This window comes from Aulostomus chinensis, chromosome 7, assembly GCF_037954235.1.
Source record: "Aulostomus chinensis isolate RoL2024-O1b breed Wild chromosome 7, RoL_Achi_v1.0, whole genome shotgun sequence".
Taxonomy (NCBI): Eukaryota; Metazoa; Chordata; class Actinopteri; order Syngnathiformes; family Aulostomidae; genus Aulostomus; species Aulostomus chinensis.
The window spans coordinates 11,005,482-11,030,503 of NC_141326.1; the positions used below are offsets into that span (position 1 = coordinate 11,005,482).

A 25,022-nucleotide genomic window follows, 5' to 3' on the forward strand; every position below is an offset into this window, starting at 1 on the left:
TCAGTTCCTATCACCTCTCATACAAATACAAGTTGTAATCCGAACTGTAAACTATTTTAGAGGTAGAATACTGTGAAAATAGCAACCAAAACTATTTAACTACACTTCACCGAGAATCACTACTAGCAAAGATGTCTCAGCCAGCCAAACCACACCTGAGTACGCAACTGCTGTCCAGTTACAATCAAACCTTCCATGTGGCCACAAATAACTGAGGCTGTAGGGACACTCATTGCCCGACCCGGGTTGATGAAAATGATGGCTTCTGATAACTTGTTAATATACTCAAAATACCACACAATACGTGTTAGCTTCTCGCAAACTTACACATGGTGTTGCAACTTCACACTTCAGTCGGCAGGACTTAAACATGTTCGGCCATGTTTGTAAGCTAGCAGGCTATGTTGGCGGCCTGGTGATGTGGTTTAAAATCCAAAGTTGTTTATAATACACTGGAGACATGACATGGTTCCTATTGGATTTGTTTACCGATTAAGGTCAGTGTTTCCCCAATGTTCACAGCAATAGCAGCCATAAGCAATAAATATCCATTTATGTCTGCTTGACAATTAGATGGAAACCTCGCTAATGATTTTGCATCTGACATACACCCAAGTAACCAGGAAGAGGGAGGTGGATGTTTTTCATTCCTCTCTGCAGTAATTAAAAATCATATCGTTTAACCCCAAAAACATCAACATACATGCCCACAGGCACGGATACATGTTTAGTTCTTTCATGAGTGCCCCCCCACCAGCGGAAATGCTTGTCGTGGCATCGTTGCATCTGTGTGCATCCATAAAGCATAAAGCATTTGTAGAACACCGGGGGCTACATGCGTCTGTCCGCCCCCGAAGCCCTCTGACAACTCACTCGCCCCATTCAGCTCTCAGTTAATGAACTACAAGTCATGCTGGGAGAGACAGAACAGCCATGGAAATATATTTAACAGGAAAACACAGGAGGGAGAGTAGGGAAGGGTCATATCCTGAAAACTAGTTGGCATGTGTTGACCCGCACACATGGATATTAATTCAAGGGCTCTCAAAGAATACCATACTCAGAAAATATATAGGGGACCATTTTACCATGAACAAGCTAGCGTCACCATCCTGTCTCCAATCTCAGCGTTATTTTGACATCTTTCTGGAGTTTGTCACCTGAAAGTGAGTCACTGTAACATGAATGAGCCACAGCAAAATATATTTAAACAATGCAGGACCACAGGAGGGCGGCACGGTGGTGCAGTGGTCAGCACTGTTGCCTGTCAGCAAGAAGGTTCCGGGTTCGAGCTTTCAAGCTTCCTCCCACAGTCCAAAGACATCAAGAGGGGACGAGGCTGATTGATACTCTAAATTGACCGTAGGTGTGACTGTGAGTGTGAATGGTTGTCTGTCTCTGTGTGTTGGCCCTGGCGTCCCATCCAGGGTGAACCCTGCCTCACGCCAGAAGGCTGCTGGGATCGGCTCCAGCCCCCCCACGACCCTTAACAGGATAAGCGGTGGAAAATAGATGGATGGAGGACCACAGGAACCAAAAACTGGACCAGACAGGTACCAATAAAAACAAACCAGCCAGCAAACTGAACTAACCACACCACAAGAACATGAGGAGGAGGAGCCACTCAGGCTGACTGGAGACTAATGATACAAACAAGACACCAGTGAGTAGACAAAACAACTGGAAAACACTGAAAACTGGAAGTACCACCAAAAAATGACACAAAAGAGACATTCAAGATAAAGCTAACTAAAAAGGGATTTAACACAAATTAAAACACTGGAGATACAATAGGATGGAAAAGCCCCTTTCCTACTATACAGATCCTGCATATAAATACAGAGCCTGTAGGTGTCTAGAAAATGCCCCAACAGGGAATAGCTTCTGGTATCCATTTTCTGTTTGAGGAGCTTTGACCAACCCCATTCGAGCAGGCCTCAGTTGCGTTCATGTAAACAGTCCACGTGGAATGCAAAATAGACTACATGCATTGGCTGAAATGAAAAGTTGTAGGCTGTAGTCTGACAATTTGACTTTTCATTTATCTCGGAACCCATTGGCTGTGTCTGGCAACAGTATAACTGGCTACTACTCGGGCAATACCATCCCTAACGAGCAGCTTTAGTCACGCGTAACGTTGTCCAGGTGGTTTGGTCCGCTTTCAAAAGTACAGTGTGAAAGTGAGCAAAACCAAATGAAGTTGTGAAATTTTTCGCCATCCTCCGCCAAATAGAACTGAGTCCCTGGACTATCCAGGTGTGAATGCGCCCTGGTTCAACAGACAAAACTGATGCATTCCCAGATAAGTCAGTCTCTATCCAAAACTTGTGACCAAAGATGAGTGTCTGAATGGGTTGACAGCTAAAGTAACCTTGAAATCATGCTAAGAAATTCAACAGGTTTCTGTTTCGTGGTGGTCAGCCCAACTTTCTTGACATTTTTTTGCCACTGTTCAGAATTAGCTTGTTAAGTGAATCTACATATTTTACTTTTTAGATTGTGAATTCTAACTGTTAAATGCTGCTGTCTGTTGCACTTTTTTGTTGTCTGAATTTGAGTGTAATATTTTCTCGTCTTTATCAGAAAGCATTTCAAAATAAATAGCAAGAAGGGAAAAATATACAGAGAAAAAAAATCACGTCACTGAGATGTCACCAGTGTCACTTCTTTGACGACGTATCATCTCTCTGGTCCAAACAGAACTGAAACCAAAGCTGTTTATTTTGCTGACATTTTCTCTGTCACTTTTATCAGCTGGAAAAATGTAGCAATGTGCTTGCTTTAATCGAAATATTAAAGGTGTCAAAGGTACATTTGTCTCAGCAGGAAAACCAAAAAAGATAAGTGAAATTCTTCCTAAGACTTGGACGGTTGTCAGGCAGCTTAGGTTTACATCCAGATTATTCCCTCACTCTCTCTAGAGGTGAAACACTACATTGTGGCTGTCAATCCACAGCTTGGTTAGTGACTGCTTGTAACAGAAGGGCACTGGCCCAACTTCTCTTGAGCTATTCAAGAATCAGTGAGTGTGGCAGGTTGAACAGACACTCGCTTTTGTTAATCTGTCACAGGCAGGTCCGCGTCCACGTCTCAGTTAGACGCTCTCAGCTAAGCTGCCCTGCTCTGCTAACCTCCAGCCTCCTCACTTTCCTTTCATGACTGTTGTGAATTTTAAGCAAAACGTGGATCCATCTAAAGGATAAAAGGAAATGCACATTAGGTGTGTTTCCGTCAACCGGCTTGGAGAGAATAACTCACGTAGTGCTGCCAGACGGTGGCGGTACAGGCGACATTACACAAGGCTGTGGCTGTAAGAGTAGCAGAAGAAGAGTAGATTATCAACGCAAATTGGAGACGGGTCTTGAGGAAGCACCTTTGATTGGACAAGTTTTAATTGTTCATAACACAGCTGGCGCTGGGCATGTTGCCACTGTCCGACAAAGTTTGAGAATATCTGAAAAAGCAGACAGCACAAAAGACAGCTGGTCAGCCACATCGGAGCTTTTTTAAATTAGGGATTTCCATCTGCCATTTTGCACATTTATGCTTTATCAAAGAACAACCTCAAGTGATTTTTGCTACCTTTTATAATGCAATACTTTAATATACACATAAAAGTACATTGATGGAAACCCAACTACTGCCTGTTCCCTGAAATGATACTGTAGCTAAGACCATTTTCATCAAGTTCTTTAAAATCATTAAAGGAGATGAAGGCAACCACCACCTAGAGGGTCAGTAAATAAGACGAGTTGAAAGTAATTTCAGTTCTGCTCAGTCTTCTGTAATGCAACAGACATTGACCGGTCCCTCCGGAAAAATGTGATGTAGTTTTGGGGTTGGAGCTACCCATTGTCTAACATTTTGGACTGCGGGTGAGACATTTAAATCTCAGGAGAGAGAGAGAGAGAGAGAGAGAGAGAGAGAGAGAGAGAGAGAGAGAGAGAGAGAGAGAGAGAGTGGTTGTGTTCCTCCCTGACCTGAACAAAAGCATTGAGGGCTGCTGGCTTGTCTGAGCAAACAGGACAAGGTTGTGAGGCCAGATTCTCAGAGATGCTCAGTCAAGTACAAATGACCATAACGTGTTGGTGGGATAGTACAAGGTTATAGTAGCTAACGTCCACACTGAGGGAGGGAGCAGAGCTGCTACTGCTTTATACAGGAACGAGGACATGTAAACTGTGTGCGAGTGTGTGTGTGTGCGTGTGTGGCCATATGGATGTGGTGTCAGACTCAAATGACTCACATGTAGTTGTGTGAGTCAATCTGCTGACAGGAAAATGTAGCAGCAGAATGCTGACGTGGTCTTCAGGTAGTTTCACTCCCATTTATGTAGTGACCCAAGTACACACACAGTAACATACAGTTCAGCTACACAAATGCACACAATCTGATTTCAGCAGACTTCTTATGTTCCGACAGGATTCTGCTGGTTTCCGATGTTCGCTCATTCGCAAGTATGCATCTGACCACACGGATGTAAAAATCCCAAAAAGAAACACACATTTTCTGTGAAAAGCAATAAAGGTCTCTGTGTGATGAGTCTAAAGAAGTCAGCAGGTTTTTTTTTTTTAAATATGCACATTCCAGATCAGGCCTATTTCAAAATAAATCTCAAGTGACAGCTGAGGTGTGGTGATGTTTCGTCATTTCTTTTTCACAGCACCTGCATCTATTCTCCACGCAAATGGAACTCAGGGAGCACATCTGAATGCTTCTAAAGTCAGGTTCCCTGCAGCTAAAATCTGAGCAATCATGTGTGTGTGTGTGTGTGTGTGTGTGTGTGTGTGTGTGTGTGTGTGTGTGTGTGTGTGTGAGAGTGTGCTCACCCTACAGGTGGAAGGAATAGATTCAAGGCAGAAAAATAGAAATCCCTTGTAGCATGCGAATGAGTCGAAGGTGTGTGTGTGTGTGTGTGTTGTGTACATGTGTTTGTATGTGTATGTGCATGCATGCATGCGTGTGTATGTGTGTGTTTTGCCAGAAGGGAAGCTAACAAACTGAGGTAAACAGCAGCCTGCAGCAGGGCACAGGTGCTACTGTGTCTCCCCGACTGTTATATCCGAGGTGCCTCGCCCTCCCAATGGGACCCCACGCCCTCCTGAAAGTCAAATTAATTGTATTTTATTTTATTTGATATATACATGCAGCGCCATATAACTGAAGTCTTGTAAGGTTGCTTTTCCTACAGAAAAGTTCCAGACCTGGTTCTTTTATTAAACAAACTATGGCTTATATTATTGATCTTATTTATGTGATGGCATATCATTCCACTCTTTACACCATTGCAGATTTACAATTCCCCTCAGTTATGCATACCCATCCCTACACGCATTTGTGTGCCACAAGCGCACGCGTGAACACACACACACACACACACACACACACACACACACACACACCAAATCAGAGAGAGAGAGAGAGAGTGACGTCAACACCAACTATCTGAAAAGCAAGCAAAAATACCTGCGTTCTTTTTTAAATGCATCCCAAGCTCAGTGTAGGACCAGTGGTGAGGATGCTAACATTAGCTCTGCTGCTAGTAGCAGCCACAGTAGCTGTCCTGCTGCTGGTCCAAGCAGAGAACAGAGTGGTAGCTCACCTGCTGTAGCAATAGGTAAATAGGTAGGTAGGTAGGTAGGTAAACAGATGGGGAAGCGGGGGGGGGGGGGGGGCACAGACAGAAGACACCAGCTGTGCAGAAGTTAAGCTGTACTCAACTCTAAACACCCCTGCAGTAAACACAGTAATACTGTACACACAGGCCATTATAACAACATTACCCTGTCAATCCTCATTTTTATTGCACAGCTGGGTTAAATTAGCATCACAGCTATAAAACTACTGAACTAACCTGGTACTGAACCTTCGAATCAGCTGAAATATAACTCTTGCTTTTCTGTGGCTGAGGTGAGAGATGAAGAGAGCACTTGTTATAAAGGTCACTTTTAGATTCTACCTTACATAAATGTAACAACTGCAAATGTTTGGACTGTAGTGAGTACAACTCATTTTATTGTTCCAATGCAGAGATGGGCACATATTTGCCTCCACTTCAAACTTTGAGCGTGTGTTAGAACATGGGGTGAAAACTTCACATTCAATGACCTCTCAGAAATGTAGGCTGTCCTCTGGAATGTGTCCGTATCAGGTCATTTGAAATCCATTTGGACTTGATTTTTTTTCAAGACTGCGGTCAAACTTGCAGCCCTGGCTCTAGCGAACTATTTCCCATAGTTTTACTAACCATTCAGAGACGCCTTGCTTAGTCTAGATTTTCAGCCTTTTCCAATCGATCTCTACTGAAAATACAGGTGTGAAACCTCCGCTGGATCCTGAGCCTTACCAAACAATCAGACCTCCTGAAGTCCTCCTCAAGTCCAAACTGAACCACTGTTTGGTTTCTTTCAAGTGAAAACATAATCAGACTTTATTTACCTGACCTGACCTCTGAAATGAATGTAAACCCACCGCATAATGGTTTGAAAACAGATGCTGAAAGCTCAAGGGAGGAGAGATGATGTGTGTGTTTGTGTGTGTGTGTGTGTGTGTGTGTGCGCGCACACGTGCGCGTGCAAAAGCTCTGTCCCAACAGAGAGAAGAGGCTGCAGCATGATAATTAATTAAAATCAAAATGTCAAAAAAGTAGTGATAAAAGAGCTCGTTTAACATCAGAGATAATCCATACTACGGTCTTTAATTTTCCAGTCCCTTCTGTCTGGTTTATCTTTATGCAGTTTAATTAATTCATGTAATATAATAATTAAAGCTACTAAAGCAGTACGCTGCTGTGCTTGTGAGTGACCGTGAGTTGCCCTCGTAAATGTTCTGTCCAATAGATAAACGGCTTGAATGACCCAGACTCTGTTGTTTACAAGGGTTGGTTCAGTTAACACAGTGAGGACACTCACAGGATATAATAAAAACACAACGGAGTAGCATCTCATCCACTGATCTTAAGAGAGCCTCTATACAATACATCCAAGTAAAAAGTTTCACTGACTTAACCCAGCGCACTGATGGGGGTATAAAGCAGAAGCCACTTCAGCCTGTCTGTAGGCGCCGAACTCTGTAATATCATGTGACTTTTTTATTCAGTTAATTAACTTGTGTTAAGGGTGCTCAAAGAAAGAGGAATTACTCGTCTATGCATCTGAGTTGTGTGTGTGTGTGTGTGTGTGTGTGTGTGTGTGTGTGTGTGTGTTTGCGCACACACATTTCCTCTTACAAATGTGTGGGCTAAAAGTATGAAGAAGTAAAATAATCAGCATTCACATAATTTGCAGGGAAAATGAGCAAGATAAGGGGGTGAAGGGTTTTCTCGGTGGTGTCAAGCCAGGCTGACCCTCTCTGTGTAAGGGCCAAACCACGTTATCGTTCTCTCCATCACTAACAACAGCTTTCAAAGGGCTAGCAAGGTAGGAATCACTGTTGTAAACAAAAAAATAAGCCTTTTTCCTCTCAATCCATTTACCCCCAGGCACACTGAAAGCAACTTCTAAAGAGCCATTACTCAGCAAAACTGTAAAGTTGTACGTTATGCAGGAAAGTCAGTTTAAACAAAAAAAAAAAAAGGAAAAACAGCTTTCATTTTCCTGATCTGCAGAGGTGTTCAGTTTGTTTGTACCAAAACCAGTCAGAATTACTTTTTCAAAGAAGGAACAGCTGATAAGGACATTTAAGACAAGCTGCATCAGTGAATAATAAATAGCCAAACAAAAGTTGACGGCTAATTAAACTGACATTTTAAATCATGAAAGATACGTTTGAGTAGTCACCGTGGTGACTAGGCTTGATTCTACTGACGGGATAACAACAAAGAGGTTCTCAAATAGCAACAGAAGTGACCCGTTATCACAAATGTCGCATGAAAGTGGCGTACTTCTAAAGAGGAATGACAGATAATGTGGAATTCTGCAGCGTGGCCTGAGGGAGACGAAAGCGGTTGGTAACGCTTGCCAGCGAGTACACAAAGACATTAGAAAAGGAAGGAAACATTCAGACTGTAGAGGGCGAGGGTCACACATTGAGCGCATCAGATGAATGTGTTTTGGTTTTGTTTTTTTTTACCTCACTATCATGTTGACTGTACCGCAAAGATGTTCTCTTGCTCAAGGTCTGTTATTCAAAACACACAGCTGTTAATGGAAATGTCCCTTATTGTTACGATTAACTCTGGGGATTGAGGGTAGAAGAAGAAGACGAAGATATCGTGACTTTGTGAACGTTTTCTTCATTTTTTTTCCCCTGCGGCGACTGAGGAGATGAGCATGTTTCTGCTGTTGCTTCACTGATTAGCAGGCTATAATTTAGCATGAATAGTCACAAATCCCCTCATGCCATCTATTAGCCATCTACACCCTCACGTCTTTTAAGCTTTCATTTTTACGCTCGACTTGGTTGATGACCATAGCTTATTTTATTTCTTTGTTTTTCGGGGAAGAGGTTCTTCTCATCGAACAGAACCGCCAGCATCTGCATTACTTTTCATGCTCACGCTAAAACAATTGAACTTTTAACCGCGGGGATAGTACGAACGCATCCCTCAGACAAATACACATTTAAACACACACCTAGAATAAATAAGGAACACATAGTCCACCGGTAGAGATTTAGAAATACTGTGGCCCTGTGGGAGCTACAGCAAACACGGGTTGGATTCCTGTATGATCTCACAATTCTCATGAATCCAGCTGCTTCAGAGGGAAGTGTTGGAAAAGTTAACTCTAACATTCTAACTACCCCAACCTGAGGGACCATAAGCATACATGTGTGATATTAGGAACGCATTCCAACTTTAGTAAAGCACGACTAAGTGCTATTTTAGTCCGAAAAGTCCCTTAGGCTTCTGGAGATTTTATGTCCTGCCGTGAGGTTCACGAATGTGAATGGTTTCATTCAAACGGGACAGCAACGTATTGAAGAATAAACAAGAAACACGGCACTGTGCAACCACACATTAGGAGGTGGTTGTTTTTATTGGTTTGTTTGCTTTTTGTTTTTATGAAAATTAACTGTTTGGACTCCGCCTCCATTCCACTCCAACAGTAGGGCTCTCTATCTTTTATTTTTTTAGATGCGTAACTGATCTAAGCCTCACACCAACATTCATCTCGTCGCTCTGAAAAGAAGAAAACCTCAATAAAAACTGGGAAACTTCAAACTTTGACCGAAACAAATGGGCTAATGACAGGCTGAAACGACAGAAATCTCTCATTTTTGACAACTGTATCGTGAAAGAAAACGTTTGTGAACTCAAACTTCCCTAAATTGTATCTGTATTGTTTTATCTCTGGATGTTTTTAGTATTAAGCATTTATAAATATGTTTGTGATGAACTGATAGCTCAGGTGTTTCCAGAGGAGACAGTGACAACCACAGGCTCACATTTGACCACCAACATCTTATCAGTTCATCCTTGAGTCCCAGTGGACATTCATGCCAATTTGAAGACATTCTCTCAAGGCCTGACACGTTAACCAGAATGGGACGGACGGATGACTTGAAAACATCAGCGCGTTCCCCAATACCGTTTTTTTGGGCTTTGTACCGAAGATCTTAATCACCTGAAAATAAACAAAGCTGCACTGAAGTGAGTGCAAATCGTACTAAGCACACATTCACAATAGAAATTTCTAGCCAATGCGACGGCTCGGCGGTGACTTACATTTTTCAGGTTATTAACACGATGCGTAGTGGATATGTGATCTTCTAGCTTCTTTTGACCTGGCACTCAACATTTTTTGGGATCGTCTCTGCAAATTTGGAAGTTATTCCAGATGCCCGACTGACATCTTGAGCAGCGGTCACGCGTCAACGGCAGGTTCAGGGTACTACTGCTGGCTGAAGGGAAGACCTGCGACTCACAAAACCCTGATGCTTAAGCTCTTCTGAGAATAAGGAATGATAATTCACGCTTTGCATCAGGAACAACATGCACAGTGCTTCACCACTACGACTTTCTTTTTCCAATGATTGATGTAGCCTCATGAATAAAAACAACAACAACACCGAATACTGATTTGGGCGTCGATTGCCATGGCAATGAACGAAGCTTTGTCGCGCTGAAGCTTTCAACCATCACAGAATGTGCATGTTCAAGGACCCCTGCAATGTTATTATGGTCCATCAGAGGACCGCTGACCACCAGCTGAAAACCTCACTCCTAACTACTACAACTGAATGATGTTAGACTGGTATTTATTTTATGTCTGATTAAATCCGTCCATCCATTTTCTACCACTTATCCTGTTGAGGGTCGCGGGGGGGGGGGGGGGGGGGGCTGGAGCCTATCCCAGCAGCTTTCAGGCGAGAGGCAGGGTTCACCCTGGACAGGTCACCAGTCAATCACAGGGCCAACACATAGAGACAGACAACCATTGACACTCACAGTCACACCTACGGTCAATTTAGAGCATCAATCAGCCTCGTCCCCTCTGCACCACCATGCCACTCTGTTTGATTAAATATTGGTGGTTGTTTTGTGTATTTCTTATTTCAATTTAAAGAAAAATTACTCTTTTGTGATAGTTACAGTTTACCCCCCCCCCCCACCTACATGTATATGTGTGTAAATGTAAACAGATCCATCCATCCTCCTGCCAACTCTACTTTAAAATCAGCACATTAGAAATCCCTCTGTCCTCCAGCATTCAATATCTACAAGGCCTAAGTAGCTGTTTCCTATTCATTTATTCTCTGTCGTCTGGGACACAATCAGACGGTTAGGGTAAGGACTACAATGCCGGTCTTCCTCTCCTCTCAGCAATGTAAAAGCACCTCATTTTCACCAGCAGGGTGGGTAAAAGCCGCATGTTAGACAAAGATAATAGAGCTTCATCATCTTGCTTCTCCATGGAAGGTGAATCTCTGTGTCAAATACAGCTTGCATTTCCTTTGCACGCAATAAAAAGTGTCCAGAAGTGTCATTTTGTGGAGGAGAGAGTTTTAGCAGCGAGACAAAAAACAAAGAAAAGAAACAGAGTTGGAGGGAAATGGAAGCGAGGAACAAGGAGGAGTAGTACAATGGCCTCTCTGTCATACCAGCTATTCAGAGCGTCTCAGTCTACCATCATGCTAACCACGCCACATGCAGAAATTTGTTGTTGAAGTAAAACTATTTTTTTGGAGAGCATTTATACAGTCTGAGTCCACCTTCTGCACTGTCTACCACCCTCCTTTTATTTTAGTTCATCTTGCTTTGTATTGCTGGGGTGAATGTTGGCTCACCATCAGAAATTCTGCACAACAATAGTCACAAGGGAGCATGAAGAGTTTATAATCTATCAACTGAGGTCTCGGGATCTCCGCCTCACTTTCTGGCCAGATGGGAGGAATTTATAGCAGCGCCCTTGATAGTAGGCATCATCACGTTTGATAACAGATCCTGCCAGATACACTGCACATGGGACAAACCCCACCGAGACGAAATATAAGAGCTGTTTCACTGGCGATTCGGTGGTAAGATACCAACTGGCTCAAATCCAGCCACGTAATTGGCAGAGATCAAACCTGAAGGTCTGTTATTATTTAAGATAAGAACCAAATAATCAGGGTTTGATACTCAACTCCAAAGCTTAGGGTTCACTGATTTTAATGCAGAAAAGATGCTTTGGTAATTTAACATCCGCATCTCTTTACACTCTACACTCTCTATCAGTGTCATTTGCTGTATTAGCTATCTCACGAGCCTTGTTGCTACAACTTCCCCAGCTATTTATAATTAAAAGATAATGTGCGCGCATCAGTAATCACGAAACTTAATTGCGTGTGACTATTGATATTATATGTTTTCACTCGAGACGGCGCATTTCAAGTTGTTAAAAAAAAATACAATGTATTTGTCTTGTTTTCAGAATAATGACACATAAGATACTTACACTTTCAATTCTATATAATACACATCTAAAATCACCCGCTATTGTCAGAATAAACACTGGCTGATTTCACATCGTGTTGCTTTTTTTTCATTGCTGTTATTTATTACAGTAATTAAAACACTGTCATTTTGACAACCCTGTTGCACGCGCGTTCGTAATTGTATTTTTCATGCTGTGTTCAGAAACACACATTTCAAAATTAAGCACTCATGTTGATTTCGTTTGAAAGGATTTGGTTTGGCCAATTCAACACACACCTGCAGTAGATCCCGACAGCATGAACAACCTCCAGAATTTGGCCGACCAATATATGAAACCTTCAACTGTCTTGGAAGCAGGTCCGCTCCGTGTTAAATGAAAGTTTTCATACCAGGAACGTAGGAAAAACATTCAATATGCAAAGGGCTTGCTGTAATATTTGAACAGTTACTCATTTGAACCGCCGGCCTGTGACTGAACTTTCTGTCACAGCTTCATTTACAACCTTCCTTTGACCTGAAACTACTCCCCTCACAAACTACCACAACTAAAGCTGAGCTCTTATCCAAACATTGGATTTTTTCACCAACTGTGTTCCTGGGACCGAGACTCAGACAAGAGGGATAAACAAAAATCTGAGTGTGGTACACAGAATGCTAAAATGGGGCCATTTATTTACTGTGAGTTAGAGTTGGATAAATTCATGAAGAGATGTTAAAATTCAGCACACACTGATGGTGTGTCGTTCAAAGCAAGTATGCACAGTTATACAAACACACACACACAGATCCAGGGTAAACTGGAAACTTTCCTCTTGAATATACCTCCTCATAAGCATCCACAATAGAAAAAGGGAACAGTGTTTGACAGCACTGAGAGAGAAAGATGCTGCGCTCGCTCACAAAGCTGCTCACATGCTAATTAAGCCGGTGAACAGGCCTCTGACACTCGAAACAAAGGAACGAAAAAGCGCATCCCTCTCTCTTTCTTTCTTCTACTTCCTCCAACACGCCTACACTTCACACACAAAAATAAAAAATTAAGGTGGAGAGTCAAATGTCAAAGAAAACTTGAAGATTAGGTGAGATGGAACAAACGTTGCAGCAATGTTACGGGTAAAATAAAAGGAGTCCAGAAGGGAATAAACACCATGAAGCTCAGCTAAGCAAAAAAAAAAACAACAACTGCTACTTGAGTTTCACATTTGTGTAGCTGTCAGCAGGGGAGTCACCTCATCCATGCTGCAGAACAGCAGGGAACCACATCACCATCGCTATTGCACTGTTGCTGCTGTTACCCACTTAGATGTACATAGGCGGTTGTAAAACTCTATAATGGCACCTGTGTTTGACATGTTACGAGAAGCGCTAAAATGTCGAAACGTGGAAAAACTTCAACCGTGGCTGCTCAACTTTGCCCTGCCAGTGTTTATACATGGAGATTAATTCTGATCGCTCCTCCAGATCTACATCCACAAATGTGTAAATATTCATAAGAGTGTGTTGAATAGAGAGAATGTGCATGATAGTGATTTCAAAAGAAGGTTGAAAGGAAATAAGAACTGGAGAGAGAGAGAGAGAGAGAAGCACGCTGGGACGGGCATTTTACGGTCATTTACTCTCTTGTATAAAGTATGTCCATTTTGATGACTTTTCAACAAAACCGTGAAAGAAAAGCTGATTACAATGCACAGGATGTTTCTGTCTCCAAAAGTTCAGCCTCTGCTGACTCTTAGGTAGATCCATCCCCCTCCTCTAATGCTTTCTCTGTCTTTGTTGCGAAGCAGCACAGCCTCAGGCAGAGGTGACCTTTTCCATTAACCACCACTACAGAAAGCTCATTCTGAGCAGCGGGGAGCCAGGCAGACACACACTCTTTGATGATTGATTGAAATCCTGCAAGCTCTGGATCACTTACAGTAAGCCAACACCAGAGCTGATACAGCCCAGAGCCGCACACAAGCCCCTATGAAAGAAAATCCTTCTGCAGAGGCGGTGAGTACAGACCAGAACCAGGCCTGAGTACAGGGAAGCGGACAAATCCCATCATGACAAGGATCACACTTGATACTCCCACCTCTCGCTTCTGTTCTCTCGCGGCCTGATTCTTCCTCAAACTCATCTTTAACGCTTTGTCTCAGCAGTGTCCCAGTAAACTGTCCAAATTGTGTGTCTACAGAGTAAATTGGTCTTAATTACATCTTGATGGCATTGTTATACTGCGAGATTGCATTGCTTTCCACAGCGAGTCTCATTCGATGTATCCACGCACCCAACCGAGCTCCACGGCTCCATGCCCACAGTGATTATGCCGCTTGAAGGTTTATTGTAAGTCACAGCCACATCCTCTCCTGATGCATCCTGCCCCATGTCCCACCTGTTGTGTGAGAAGGGTGTCCTTCTTCTGCATCGTTTCTCTTCCCCAAATAACCCCCCCCCAAATTTGCAGTGAGCGTGCCAGCGGGCAGACAGTGCCAACATTCAGCTGCTTCCTCTTCTGCTCGGCTAAACACTGGAGCTAAAGTGCAGACGGCAGCGAGATCAGGGAGGTGCGCACTCACAAACATATAACACATTCGGAGAAAAAAGACTACACGCACACAAACATACTTCCATCTCTGTTACACTAAATCCCCCCCTCTCTCTCTCTCTCTCTCTCTCTCTCTCTCACACACACACACACACACACACACACACAGTCTGACAAATCTCCTGCGGCAAAGCTGTGGCAGTGGGCCAGGACTCTCATCTGCATGAGGCAGAGCAGGTACCTTGATGGTGGCTTGTTAGGCAGGCCAACACAAATTTCATTAACCCCGAGGTTAACACACTCAGGATGTCTGCTTTTTTCTTGGTCACCCTTAAAAACCAGCCTACCTTTCACCATATAACAATAATTTTAATTATACTTACTACTTATAAAGTACATTTCTAGGTCTACAAACACTTTACAAGGGAGAAAAAAAAGCAAGCGGTCTGGGGTGGTAGGCTGTTTTGAAGAGGTGTGTGTTTTTACGGGTTGTTTAAATATGGTGAGCGAGGAAGTGCCAATGTTTTTAGGGAGGGAATAAATTCTGGGGTACGTTCTATTTTACACGTGACGCTCTGAGTCCTGAAAAGCGACGGTGTGACAGAAAACATTTCAGGGCTGTCCCGATTATTCGACTAAATTTGACGATGTTTCCTAAAATGCATATGTGAGATGTACAATAGTCGCGCTTAAGTCAATGATGAGGAATTGTTTTCCTCCTCCTAATCCCTCTGTTGTCTCCACTCCCACCAGGCAGGTCCTGCAACATCCTGGCATGCCGAGGATGCAGCGCGAGTTGTTATGGGGACATCCTTCATCCTCACAGAGGAATTACCCACCAAGAGATTTACAGGGTCGGATAGATAAGCTGTAGGGCAGATTCATGGTTGAGCCTCTGACAGCCCCCACCCCAGCTCACCTCCACCCCAGCTCCACAAACACACTTACTTCCACATATCCGCACACACTCGTTTAAATGAAGTAGAGATATAGCCACTTCAAATTCAATTATTTTTAGATTTTCTCGATCCACGATTGGTCCACCTGCATTCTTCAAAGACCTGCTCTCTCTCTTGCTCTGACTCGAAGGCCAATACAAGAATTCATAACCAAATGTGCATAAACTACGTAACCACCCAATTCCTATTTTCTATTCCAATGTGATAAAAAAAACTCCAATGGGCTGTGACCGCCTCATCTGGCAACACCAAGGCTCTTGGATTTGAAAAGACACTCTGTTTTTAAAATTTTTTTCAAAGAGGGTGGTGAAACAAATATCAGGGCTAGCCACCCCTTTGCCCCCGCCTCTGCCAGAGAGGCAGAGTGGGGCCACGGATGGGTCCTCTGGTGGTTTGTGCACCCAGTATTCTTTCGACCATTTCCTCGTGGATTAGAAAAAGTACCCGATATGTTGCCCGACTTGCTCCAATAGAGATGAATGTTTGAAATAATCTTATTCCACACCCACAGGAGCAAGATTCCGACTCCTGAAACCATCAGCTGACAGAGCTGACATTAATGTTAGCAGTGTAAGCCTAGCCACCGTTGGTGCTAGCGCCACCTGTGGAGGTAAAAGGGGCACGCAGCAGGAGGTGGAATGTTCCAGGAGGACTTTAAAAAAAAAAGAGTTTGGAAACCACTGCCATGTATTTTTATATCAAATTACTTCTCAATGACAGCGAACCTGGATGAGCAGATTATAAGATTCCACTTTTATTTTCAGAGCAATGAAATAACTGGCAGTCCAGCATCAACTTCCAATCGAGAATAGAGTTTTTATCAGAAATATTACTCTTGGGCCAGCCCAACAGGGCGACTCTAAAAGAATAGAAATCACCCCATTAGTGCAGCTTCAATTTCTCCATTCTCTCCTTTCAGAATTTATTCTGATGAAAGGCTTTTTCTCCCATTACATCTGATTAACAGAGCTTTTCCACAATGATATAAAGGCTCATCATTCTTATACAGAAGCGATCTCTAAAAGCTGCCCTGCCCGGCTGAGTTCACACATGTTTCCTCATTTCACCTGCCAAAAGCACTTTGTGGATGCACCCACACTGGCATTGGCGTTCCTGGAAGAGTTGCTAGAATGAACTCCATCTCAAACACCACAAAGAAATAAAACTTGACTGCCTCGGAAATTGCTTTTTACCAAACATGTAGCTTGTTTATATCTTTTGGTTCCGTTCTTCCTGCTTCTATTTACAGCTGTTCTGTTTCATCAAAGGTGCTAGTGGGCAAGTAGCAGCTGCATTATTCACAAATCTGAAAATGTAATTGACATTGTTGCATGAATAAATGATAACATGTAAAGCTGCTGTCTAAGTATGTAAGTGCTTTAACAAAATGGCAATTTACCATTTAGCCGACAGAGTGGCTCGGGCCGAGATAGAGCAGGCCAACCGTGAGAACCACAGGAGCTAAAATTAGGGAGGGTGTCATCGGAGGGCATGGTTACCATGACAGCAGCCAGCCCGAGGATGTTGCTGCTGAGACACAACATCAGGCCAAATCCAACTTCAACTATATCTAAGTGTGTGTTGCTCACTCATGTACCTTTGTGTTTGAGAGACGTTAACACAAAACAATGACTCTGCATCCAGAAGTCCTGTTTTATTTTTAATCTCCCAGTGGATATTCAACACATCCGTGCTTCCACAAAATCTGTACATGCTCAAGCGATAAAATAAGCACTGAAACATCCCAGCAGCCCATAACCACACATTCATCTTCCCATATGTTGTCTCCCTGGGTAACCAAGCAGCCAATCTGTCCAGGCCCCTGGGACCTCCCCTCGCCGACTTCCTCTTTATTCCTTCAGAGCCGTGATGATAGGAAGTGTATGTGTGTATAACGTGCTATTTTACAATATTTTGTACACATCTATGCGGGGGATGTTTGTGTGTGTATGTTTGTGTACCTCCACGTGTGATCATGCGGCGTCAATAGAGGCCTGTATGCAGCAGTAAGCCACCGCCTCCTCCTCCTCCTCCTCCTCCTCCTCCTCAGTGGACCTGTTGATGCTACCAAACAGGGAGGCTGTTGTGCAACTGGGTGGCCACATAAATGTAGCACTCATCTAATATGCACCGCAGTGCCGCCTGCCAACACATTTCCTCATTGAAATTCGGATTAAATAAGGCCAGTCTAGCCAGTGCGTGTGGAAAAGTATTTAATTATACCTCTATGGTTTTCCCCATCAAACTAGTTACAGCAGCTACCTAGGCTTTTAAGAAAATAAGAAGAAATGCCCTCAGAAACTCGGACATATTCACAAACTCCAGCTGGAACTGCTCCCTGTGCTCGAATTCGATGTCTTTGAGCAGTGACATGCAGGCCGTTTAAGTGATACACACTTATTTGTACGTTTGTACACTTTCAGAAAATTGGGAATAGCTTTGCCTTTAAATAGCCTCTCACCTCTGGAGCTGTGATGACATCACCAGTTAGAGATTGGGGCGTTGTTTTGTTCCTCTCACACAAATTCACACAAAAGGTGAGTTGACTGCTCATCTCTATCAGTCCATCACGCAGCTCCATCCTGTGCTGAATTATTTAGAGGCAGAAAATGATGGCCCATTTCACTACAGCTGTGGCTGGCTTAGTGAGAGTGTTGTGACTCAAAATGATATGACAATGTTTGGACCATCAACCACAATACAACACCCTTCCATCCATCCATTTTCTATACTGCTCACCCGCTAAGGGTTGCAGGAGGGGCCGGAGCCTGACAATGGCCGAGAGGTGGGGTTCATCCTGGACGGGTCACCAGTCCGTCACAGGGCCATCAGGAGCAATTAGGGGCTTGGTGTCTTGCTAAAGGACACTTCAACATGGTCACCGGGGGTCGAACCAGCGACTCTTTGGTTGATAGACAGCCACTCTACCTCTGACCCATGCTGCCCCCACAGTACAACACTGATGGCCTAAATGAGGAAAGGGAGAAAACCACAATTCCTATAACTTGGAAAGGGTTCAACAGGCAGGTTTCACCCAGCCAATCACATCCCCCTCCTCCTACCACCTTCAGCCACCAACAGGATGGAGCTGCGTGATGGACTGATAGAGATGAGCAGTCAACTCACCTTTTGTGTGAATTTGTGAGAGAGGAACAAAACAACGCCCCAATCTCTAACTGGTGATGTCATCACAGCTCCAGAGGTGAGAGGCTATTTAAAGGCAAAGCTATTCCCAATTTTCTGAAATTGTACAAACGTACAAATAAGTGTGTATCACTTGAACGGCCTGCATGTCACTCCTCAAAGACATCGCATTCGAGCACAGGGAGCAGTTCCAGCTGGAGTTTGTGAATATGTCCGAGTTTCTGAGGGCATTTCTTCTTATTTTCTTAAAAGCCTAGGTAGCTGCTACAGGAGGAAGGATTGGAACAGTCCATCAGGCACTCACTCTGAATCATGAATCCTCCCCCCCAGTTCCTCCTTTAACTCTTTACCGGCCATTGACAAGATTTCCTGTCACTTATGAGACAACGTTTCCCACCATTGATAGGATTTTCCATCAATCTGCTGTTTCACTGTTATTCACCTTGAAGAAGCAACATCTCAGGATGCTGCAGACTTATGTTTGTTGTGGTTCTCCAGAGGGCCTGTGGCGCTTCCCCGGGCTGATTTAGGAGCACTTCAGTCAAACAGAAGCGGCATAAGAGCGCACTGGATATCCAGGAGGCCTGGGTAGCTCCATCGGGCCAATTGCTATTGTTTATTATTTATAGTGTGAAGTAACCGAATGAGAAGAAATAAAAATAACAAATAAATACAAATAAAGCAATTTCCTTGTACTTAAAATCACTTCTGTATATAAAAATGCATTTCTCTCAGCTTTTTTGTCCAACAGTTTTTCTTCGTGTTGATGCACTTACAATGAAATTCTTTCTTTTTTTGTTTTGGTGAAAACAGAGGTTCTGTTCTTCCTTGTTATATGTGCAATTTATTTATAGTTGTTGTTCAAAATATAGCACAAAGTATTCTGGGTGTTTTGAACAATTGGTTAAATTGTAGAAAAAGGCTGAAGGTGGCTGGCAATTTTATAAAAAAAATGCTGGCACCCAAGTTAAATGTTGCCTTTCTATTTTTTCTCTATTATTTTCACAGTAAGAAAGGTCAGTTTTTTTCAAAAACACTGCTTTTTCATATTACATCTGACATATTTACGCAGCCAGTCAGTCTATTTCACAGCAGAAAAACCTTCTGCACGTACAACTGTCCACGCTACACAAACAATGCTATTTCAAAGAGGAGAAGAGGGCCGGCATCTAAAAACATGGAAGAGTTTTACAAGGTAGAAAATATTTTTAACATGCGAGGTAGGTTTTAGGAATACACACTTTCTTTTAGCAGAATGAGATCGTTAGCCGTGACATTTTCACAGGGTTCCGTCACGAAGTTCTTCTTTCAAAGTTCAGGCATCCTTATGTTGCCCAAAACAACCACCACCACTGCACACGCACCCCCGTGAACCTTTGTGTGAAGCCGTCTGTGAATTTTTCACAATTCGACAAGAACAGAGGAGCGGGCATTTTAGTTTACAGTGGAAACGATGAACAGAAACATTTCACACGAGCAATTTCTGAAGAGATCAACACAGATGGAATGAGATGCCAATAGGTGTGTGTCCAGGTAACACGTTATATCTTTTGACCACAAACTAGTTACATTAAAGGAAAAAGTTATACTGCATCTCTTGACCGTCCAATCGTTAAATTGGGAGTGGCCAGGCCACTCCGGGCTCTGTAGATCCATGTACAGGCTCAAGAAGAAGATTTGGCTGAGACTAATCTAATTTCCGTCAAAATAGCAACAAAATATTTGACAAATTGTCATTTCATGTTCAAATAAAGTCTCAGGCCAGAGATTAAATAGAGTTTTTTTTCAGTGCACCCCACCTCAGTGCAGGGAATCAATGAATACTCTTGTGTGGAGAGAACATGGCCAGCTTGATATGAATATTTACACACTTCACAAATCCCAATTTCTAGTAATGGCTATTTCTCACTAAGAAACCCTCTGGTGCAAGAGTGGACAGTGTTGCTCATAAGAGGTTAAGTGAGTTGACCTGCTAAGATGCCTGCTAAATGGAAGACAGTCAATTAGACACAGTATGACAACTTCCTTCCTCAACAGACGGCGGCAGCAGACGGGTCACGAAGGCGGGCGATTAGCTGAACCCTTAAAAACGAGGCAGAGGAAATATCAGTGTCCGGCCCTCTGCTGGAATCACAGGAGAAGGAAGGGGATCGTCAAGCCCTTTGGCAAGCTGACACAAAATCAAAGTGCTGACAGCAAAATGAAACAGGCTGAGGGAAACTGCTGGTAAAGGAGGACTGGGAGTGTGTTAACTTCCCACCTGCACAATGCGGTGGAACACAATAGCCCTGCAATACATTCAGCCTAGCTTCTGCATTTCATTGTTTGTGTGTCTTGAAACAATGTGAGACTGCCATGCAACCAGGTAATAATAATAAATGCTTCATAAATGTCAAGCTCTTACTGGGGGTGCTGTGTTGCATTACATTTGTGGCTTTTACTCTACTCTGTGTGTGTGTGTGTGTGTGTGTGTGTGTGTGTGTGTGTGTGTGTGTGTGTGTGTGTGTGTACAGTATATGAGCCAACAGGAACACCAAACTCTATCCTGATGTTACTCAATGCAGCAAGCCAAAGGGTCAGCCTTCAGGTCAGCCAAGGACTCATCAACTGAACCCCCCCCCCACACACACACACACACACACACGTCAGAGACAATGAAATGTTCTGTGTGTGTGTGTGTGTGTGTGTGTGTGTGTGTGTGTGTGTGTGTGTGTGTGTGTGTGTGTGTGCTCACTCCCTATGTGCAAGCTTCAAGGACATCATAATCATGGGGTATCACTTTACACGGACAGCTGCAGCAGACGCTCCGCCATCCTTCCATGTTAATCGTGTTCATTACATCATCAAGCATCAAAACATGGGATCATTCCTGAAAAGTTCTCTGCTACAGTTTGCGAATGCCTCGATAAGAAAAGAGAGGCTGAGCGGCAGCAGAGGCAGCAGGTGGAGCTGTGCCGGTCCACCCTCTGACATTAAGTGCGACTGCCATGTCTGTGACCTCTGATGCCACCTTCATGAGAAACCCTTTGATTATTTATGATGAAGGTGGCGGCCTGGCTTCAAACTGACCTCCATGCTCTTTTCTTGGCTATTATTAATTTATGAGACACACACTCCCATCCTGTGTTAGCGCAAGTGGCATATCTGTGACTACATCACACCAAACCATGCAGGGCCGGCCAAAGTGGGGCCTGGAGCCAGATAAGATCTAACTCACAGCAGTCACAGTCACAGTCATAACAGGTCTAATCATTAAAAAAAAAACATATCTTAACAATTTAAGTGCAAATATCTTTTTGTAAGGAAAAATGCCCAAAAAAGATGCCGGACCCCGAATAGTTAATTAATTAATTTCCTATGATCTGCTGAGGAGGCAGAATGACAGTTGTGGTACATCAGTTTTGCTTGTGTGGAAGAAGAAGAAGAAGAAGAAACGAAGAGGAGGCAGAGACCATTTAGTTTGAAATTGTCGATTCAAGGGAAAAAGTTTGGGCACCTGCAATAGCTGAGCATCAGAGGAGGAGCAGAGGCCCCTCGACACATTCAAATGACCTTCATTTACTTAATGTGTCTGTATGTCACGCCTATGTTTTGTTGCATTGATTCGATTTATGTCATTATTATCTACTGCCGTGTCGGCACAGTATTTTAAGAGGTAACGTGGGCTCAGATGAGGATCTTTATCCTTCAGCAGCACGTCCTTCAAAAGGTTTTAGGGTTTCTGTCAGGGTCAAAAACTTCTTCAAAGTACAGGTGAATGAGAGCTCGTCCGCCTACCTTTGCCGTAGTTGAAGTGGAGCTTGATGGTCTTGCCCTGGTTTATGTGCAGGTAGGTGAACCACACGGCGGAGGTGAGCAGCACCAGAAGCAGCAGCAGCTTGAACTGCTTCCGGATTTTCTTCACGGGGAAGCGCAGCATCCTGGCTCAAACATCCTCCGGTGGCCGAACGGTGGAAAAGGCAGAGCGGGTCCGGAGACCGGTCGTTGGTTGCGCTGCTGCTGCTGCTGCTACGGAGTGTCCAAGGTTCTTCGCTTCACTGCATCCCAGATTACAGTCTGACAGCGAGTCCCACTCCCCGGGGTCCGAGAGGAGACGGCAGCAGGTGAACGGTGGTGGTCTCAGGTCTTGGTGCAGCCGCTTCTGTGTGTCTCATGCTGCAGAACCCTGTCCCCTTCCCCCTGGCTTACTGGTGACACTTCCCTGCTGGAAAGCAGCAGGCAAAAGGCTGCGGATCAAAAGCTGCTAAGTTCCGTTAAGAGTGTGACCGAGGGGACAAAATAGCAGTCCGGCGATAATCTAGACAAATCCCCTGAAGCTGAAGCCTTCGCTGACACCGCGGCGCTGGTGATAGTGACGGATCATCCCCGGTTTAAGTGTCAAAGAGCAGGAGGAGAAATTTAGCTTCCATGTGGAAAGATGCAGCACTTGCCTGCAGGAATGACGAGTGTTCAGGCGGATAATTTTAATCTGATCCAATGAGTAATTGTTATTAGAAGGCGCACAGTGGTGAATAACATCCACTAAAGCCGGAGACGGTAACCTGATCAGGGGCGCTCCATCTATTGTTGTACACACGTGAAACTGAGACCCGAGCTTCCGATGGAGGCGGCGGAGGAGCGCGTTTTTATTGAAGTCCCGGGAGAGGAGGGGCGATCAGCTGTCATCCTCCTCCTCGGGTTGGTTTCAAGCCCCGCGATGAGTAAATACTGAGAATAACAAATGCTCCGTGTCACAGAGAGCGACTCCAATGAGGTCCAGGGATCCAGAGGTATTCACAGCAGGTGCGTTTTTTTATTCAGTTGTCCCAAAAGTACCTGCGTGGTCCGAGTCCCCCGCGCGTGCAGCAGAGACCATCCGGCTGAGCTGTTCAGCGGTGATATGTGGTGCTAGCAGCGGCCGTGTGTTGTTATTCTATCAAGATAAGCTTTTTCTCCATTAAAACGCCGCAAATCGCATCGTCCAGGGTGCTTGTCCCCGCGCACAGGGAGGGGACGCAGCGGAGCTCCGGGGCAGGTGAAGCGGGAGAGACGCAGCAGCCAGTCGGGCCGGAACCAGCAAGGAACATGGTTTTATTTTCTCACAATAAAACACGTAGGGGTATCTCCTTTCACTACACAGCTCAGGACGCCCATCAATTGAGCATCTGAACGGCGCAGAGCAACCTACCCTGGGAGGATGAGGAGTGACGCGTCCGACAGCCAATCGCAACCCTGTAAATAGAGATAGTGGGCGGGGCTACAGCCAGTGGGATCTATTATCCAATAGCTGAACGCGCTGCTGGTAACTTGTTAAGCTTCGTCTCTTTTCCTTCAACATCAAGGCCTGTAGTCCTTTGATTTAATCACCAATAATAAGTATTGGTCAGCGAGGGAAGCTTAAAAGTTGCTTGTACCAAGTTTGGGCTTTTAAGTTATGGCACACTTTTCTGTTTCTCTCCAGAACCGGTCTTTATGACCAGCTCTTAAATCACTCAGACTTTAGAGTAACAACACATTTTCTGTAATAGGATTTTTTTTTTTTTTTTTTTTACCTCTGCTTTGTTTTGTAGGAATACATGTATCATCTGCTGCTTTCCGTCACAATACAGTTATTTTTATTTTATTAGTTTAATCTTGAGAGGGAAAACAACTATTTCCTGTACTGCTCATGATGGAGCGTGTGTGCTGTGGCTGGTGACACTCTAAGGACGCTCTCAGGACGCGCTTGGCTGCCACCTTGTGGCTAAAGAGAGACCACCAATAGTCTCCAGTTTTCAGGTTCCTCATATAATGCAGAGATGTATGTAGAAATAAGTTTATCCCCTACCAGCAGCCATAGCACCATGGTTTTGTTGTTTCAGAGTACACAGACTAGTAGTATGTTCATATTTTGGAAACAGAATGAATCGGAATTAATAATGATAATAGAGTAAACTGTTTGTAATTGCGGTAAGAACCAGTACTGCCTACAGGAGTTGGGGTAGACGTGGATGTGCTGGTGCCGTAATAACCTCAAAACAATTACTCAAATGAAAATCTCCTGCAATGTAATGCACACAGCAGAAAAAAAAAACCTGTGTTATAATAAAAGTGTTAATTTCATCTTTCATTGTGAACTAACTGAAAAATGGTGCATGGTACATCCAGAAGATCTGATGGAACTAAGTGGAATAAAAAAGCCTCCTGACAGATGACGTCAAGCTTAATTATATTTAATGTGGTGTGGGACGGGAAATCGAGCGAGAAGCAGCCTCTGACATAAACTTTAAAAAAAAAAAGTCTTGCAGGAACGAGTCCTCTCGTCAAATGTTTTCAGTGAATGCCTGAAATAATGTCTTTGGTTCACACCTGCTTTCATGTTTTTTCATTTGATGATTAAAATGTGTCAGTAAATACTGCAAACATGAATTTGGAAGATTTTTTTGAGAGCCTTAAATCCAGTATAAAAATCACTTTGTCCTTTGACTTCGGGAACCATTGCAATGCTAACTTCCTTCAAAAATTCCGCATTCCCACCCCTAAACATTTGGTTTGCAGAATGTTATAAGAACAA

At 43.7% G+C, this 25,022-nt stretch overlaps 1 protein-coding gene across 1 annotated transcript in view; it reads right to left on the reverse strand.

The window, feature by feature from the left end:
- The window catches only part of b4galnt4a (beta-1,4-N-acetyl-galactosaminyl transferase 4a), a 170,640-nt gene extending 146,995 nt beyond the window's left edge, over positions 1–23,645 (reverse strand). Inside the window, exon 1 of the mRNA XM_086208374.1 lies at positions 22,268–23,645. Within this exon, the coding sequence (XP_086064500.1) occupies positions 22,268–22,409 (142 nt within the window). The 5' untranslated portion in view covers positions 22,410–23,645. The remainder of the gene's footprint in view (positions 1–22,267) is intronic.
- Between the last annotated feature and the right edge of the window lie 1,377 nt (positions 23,646–25,022).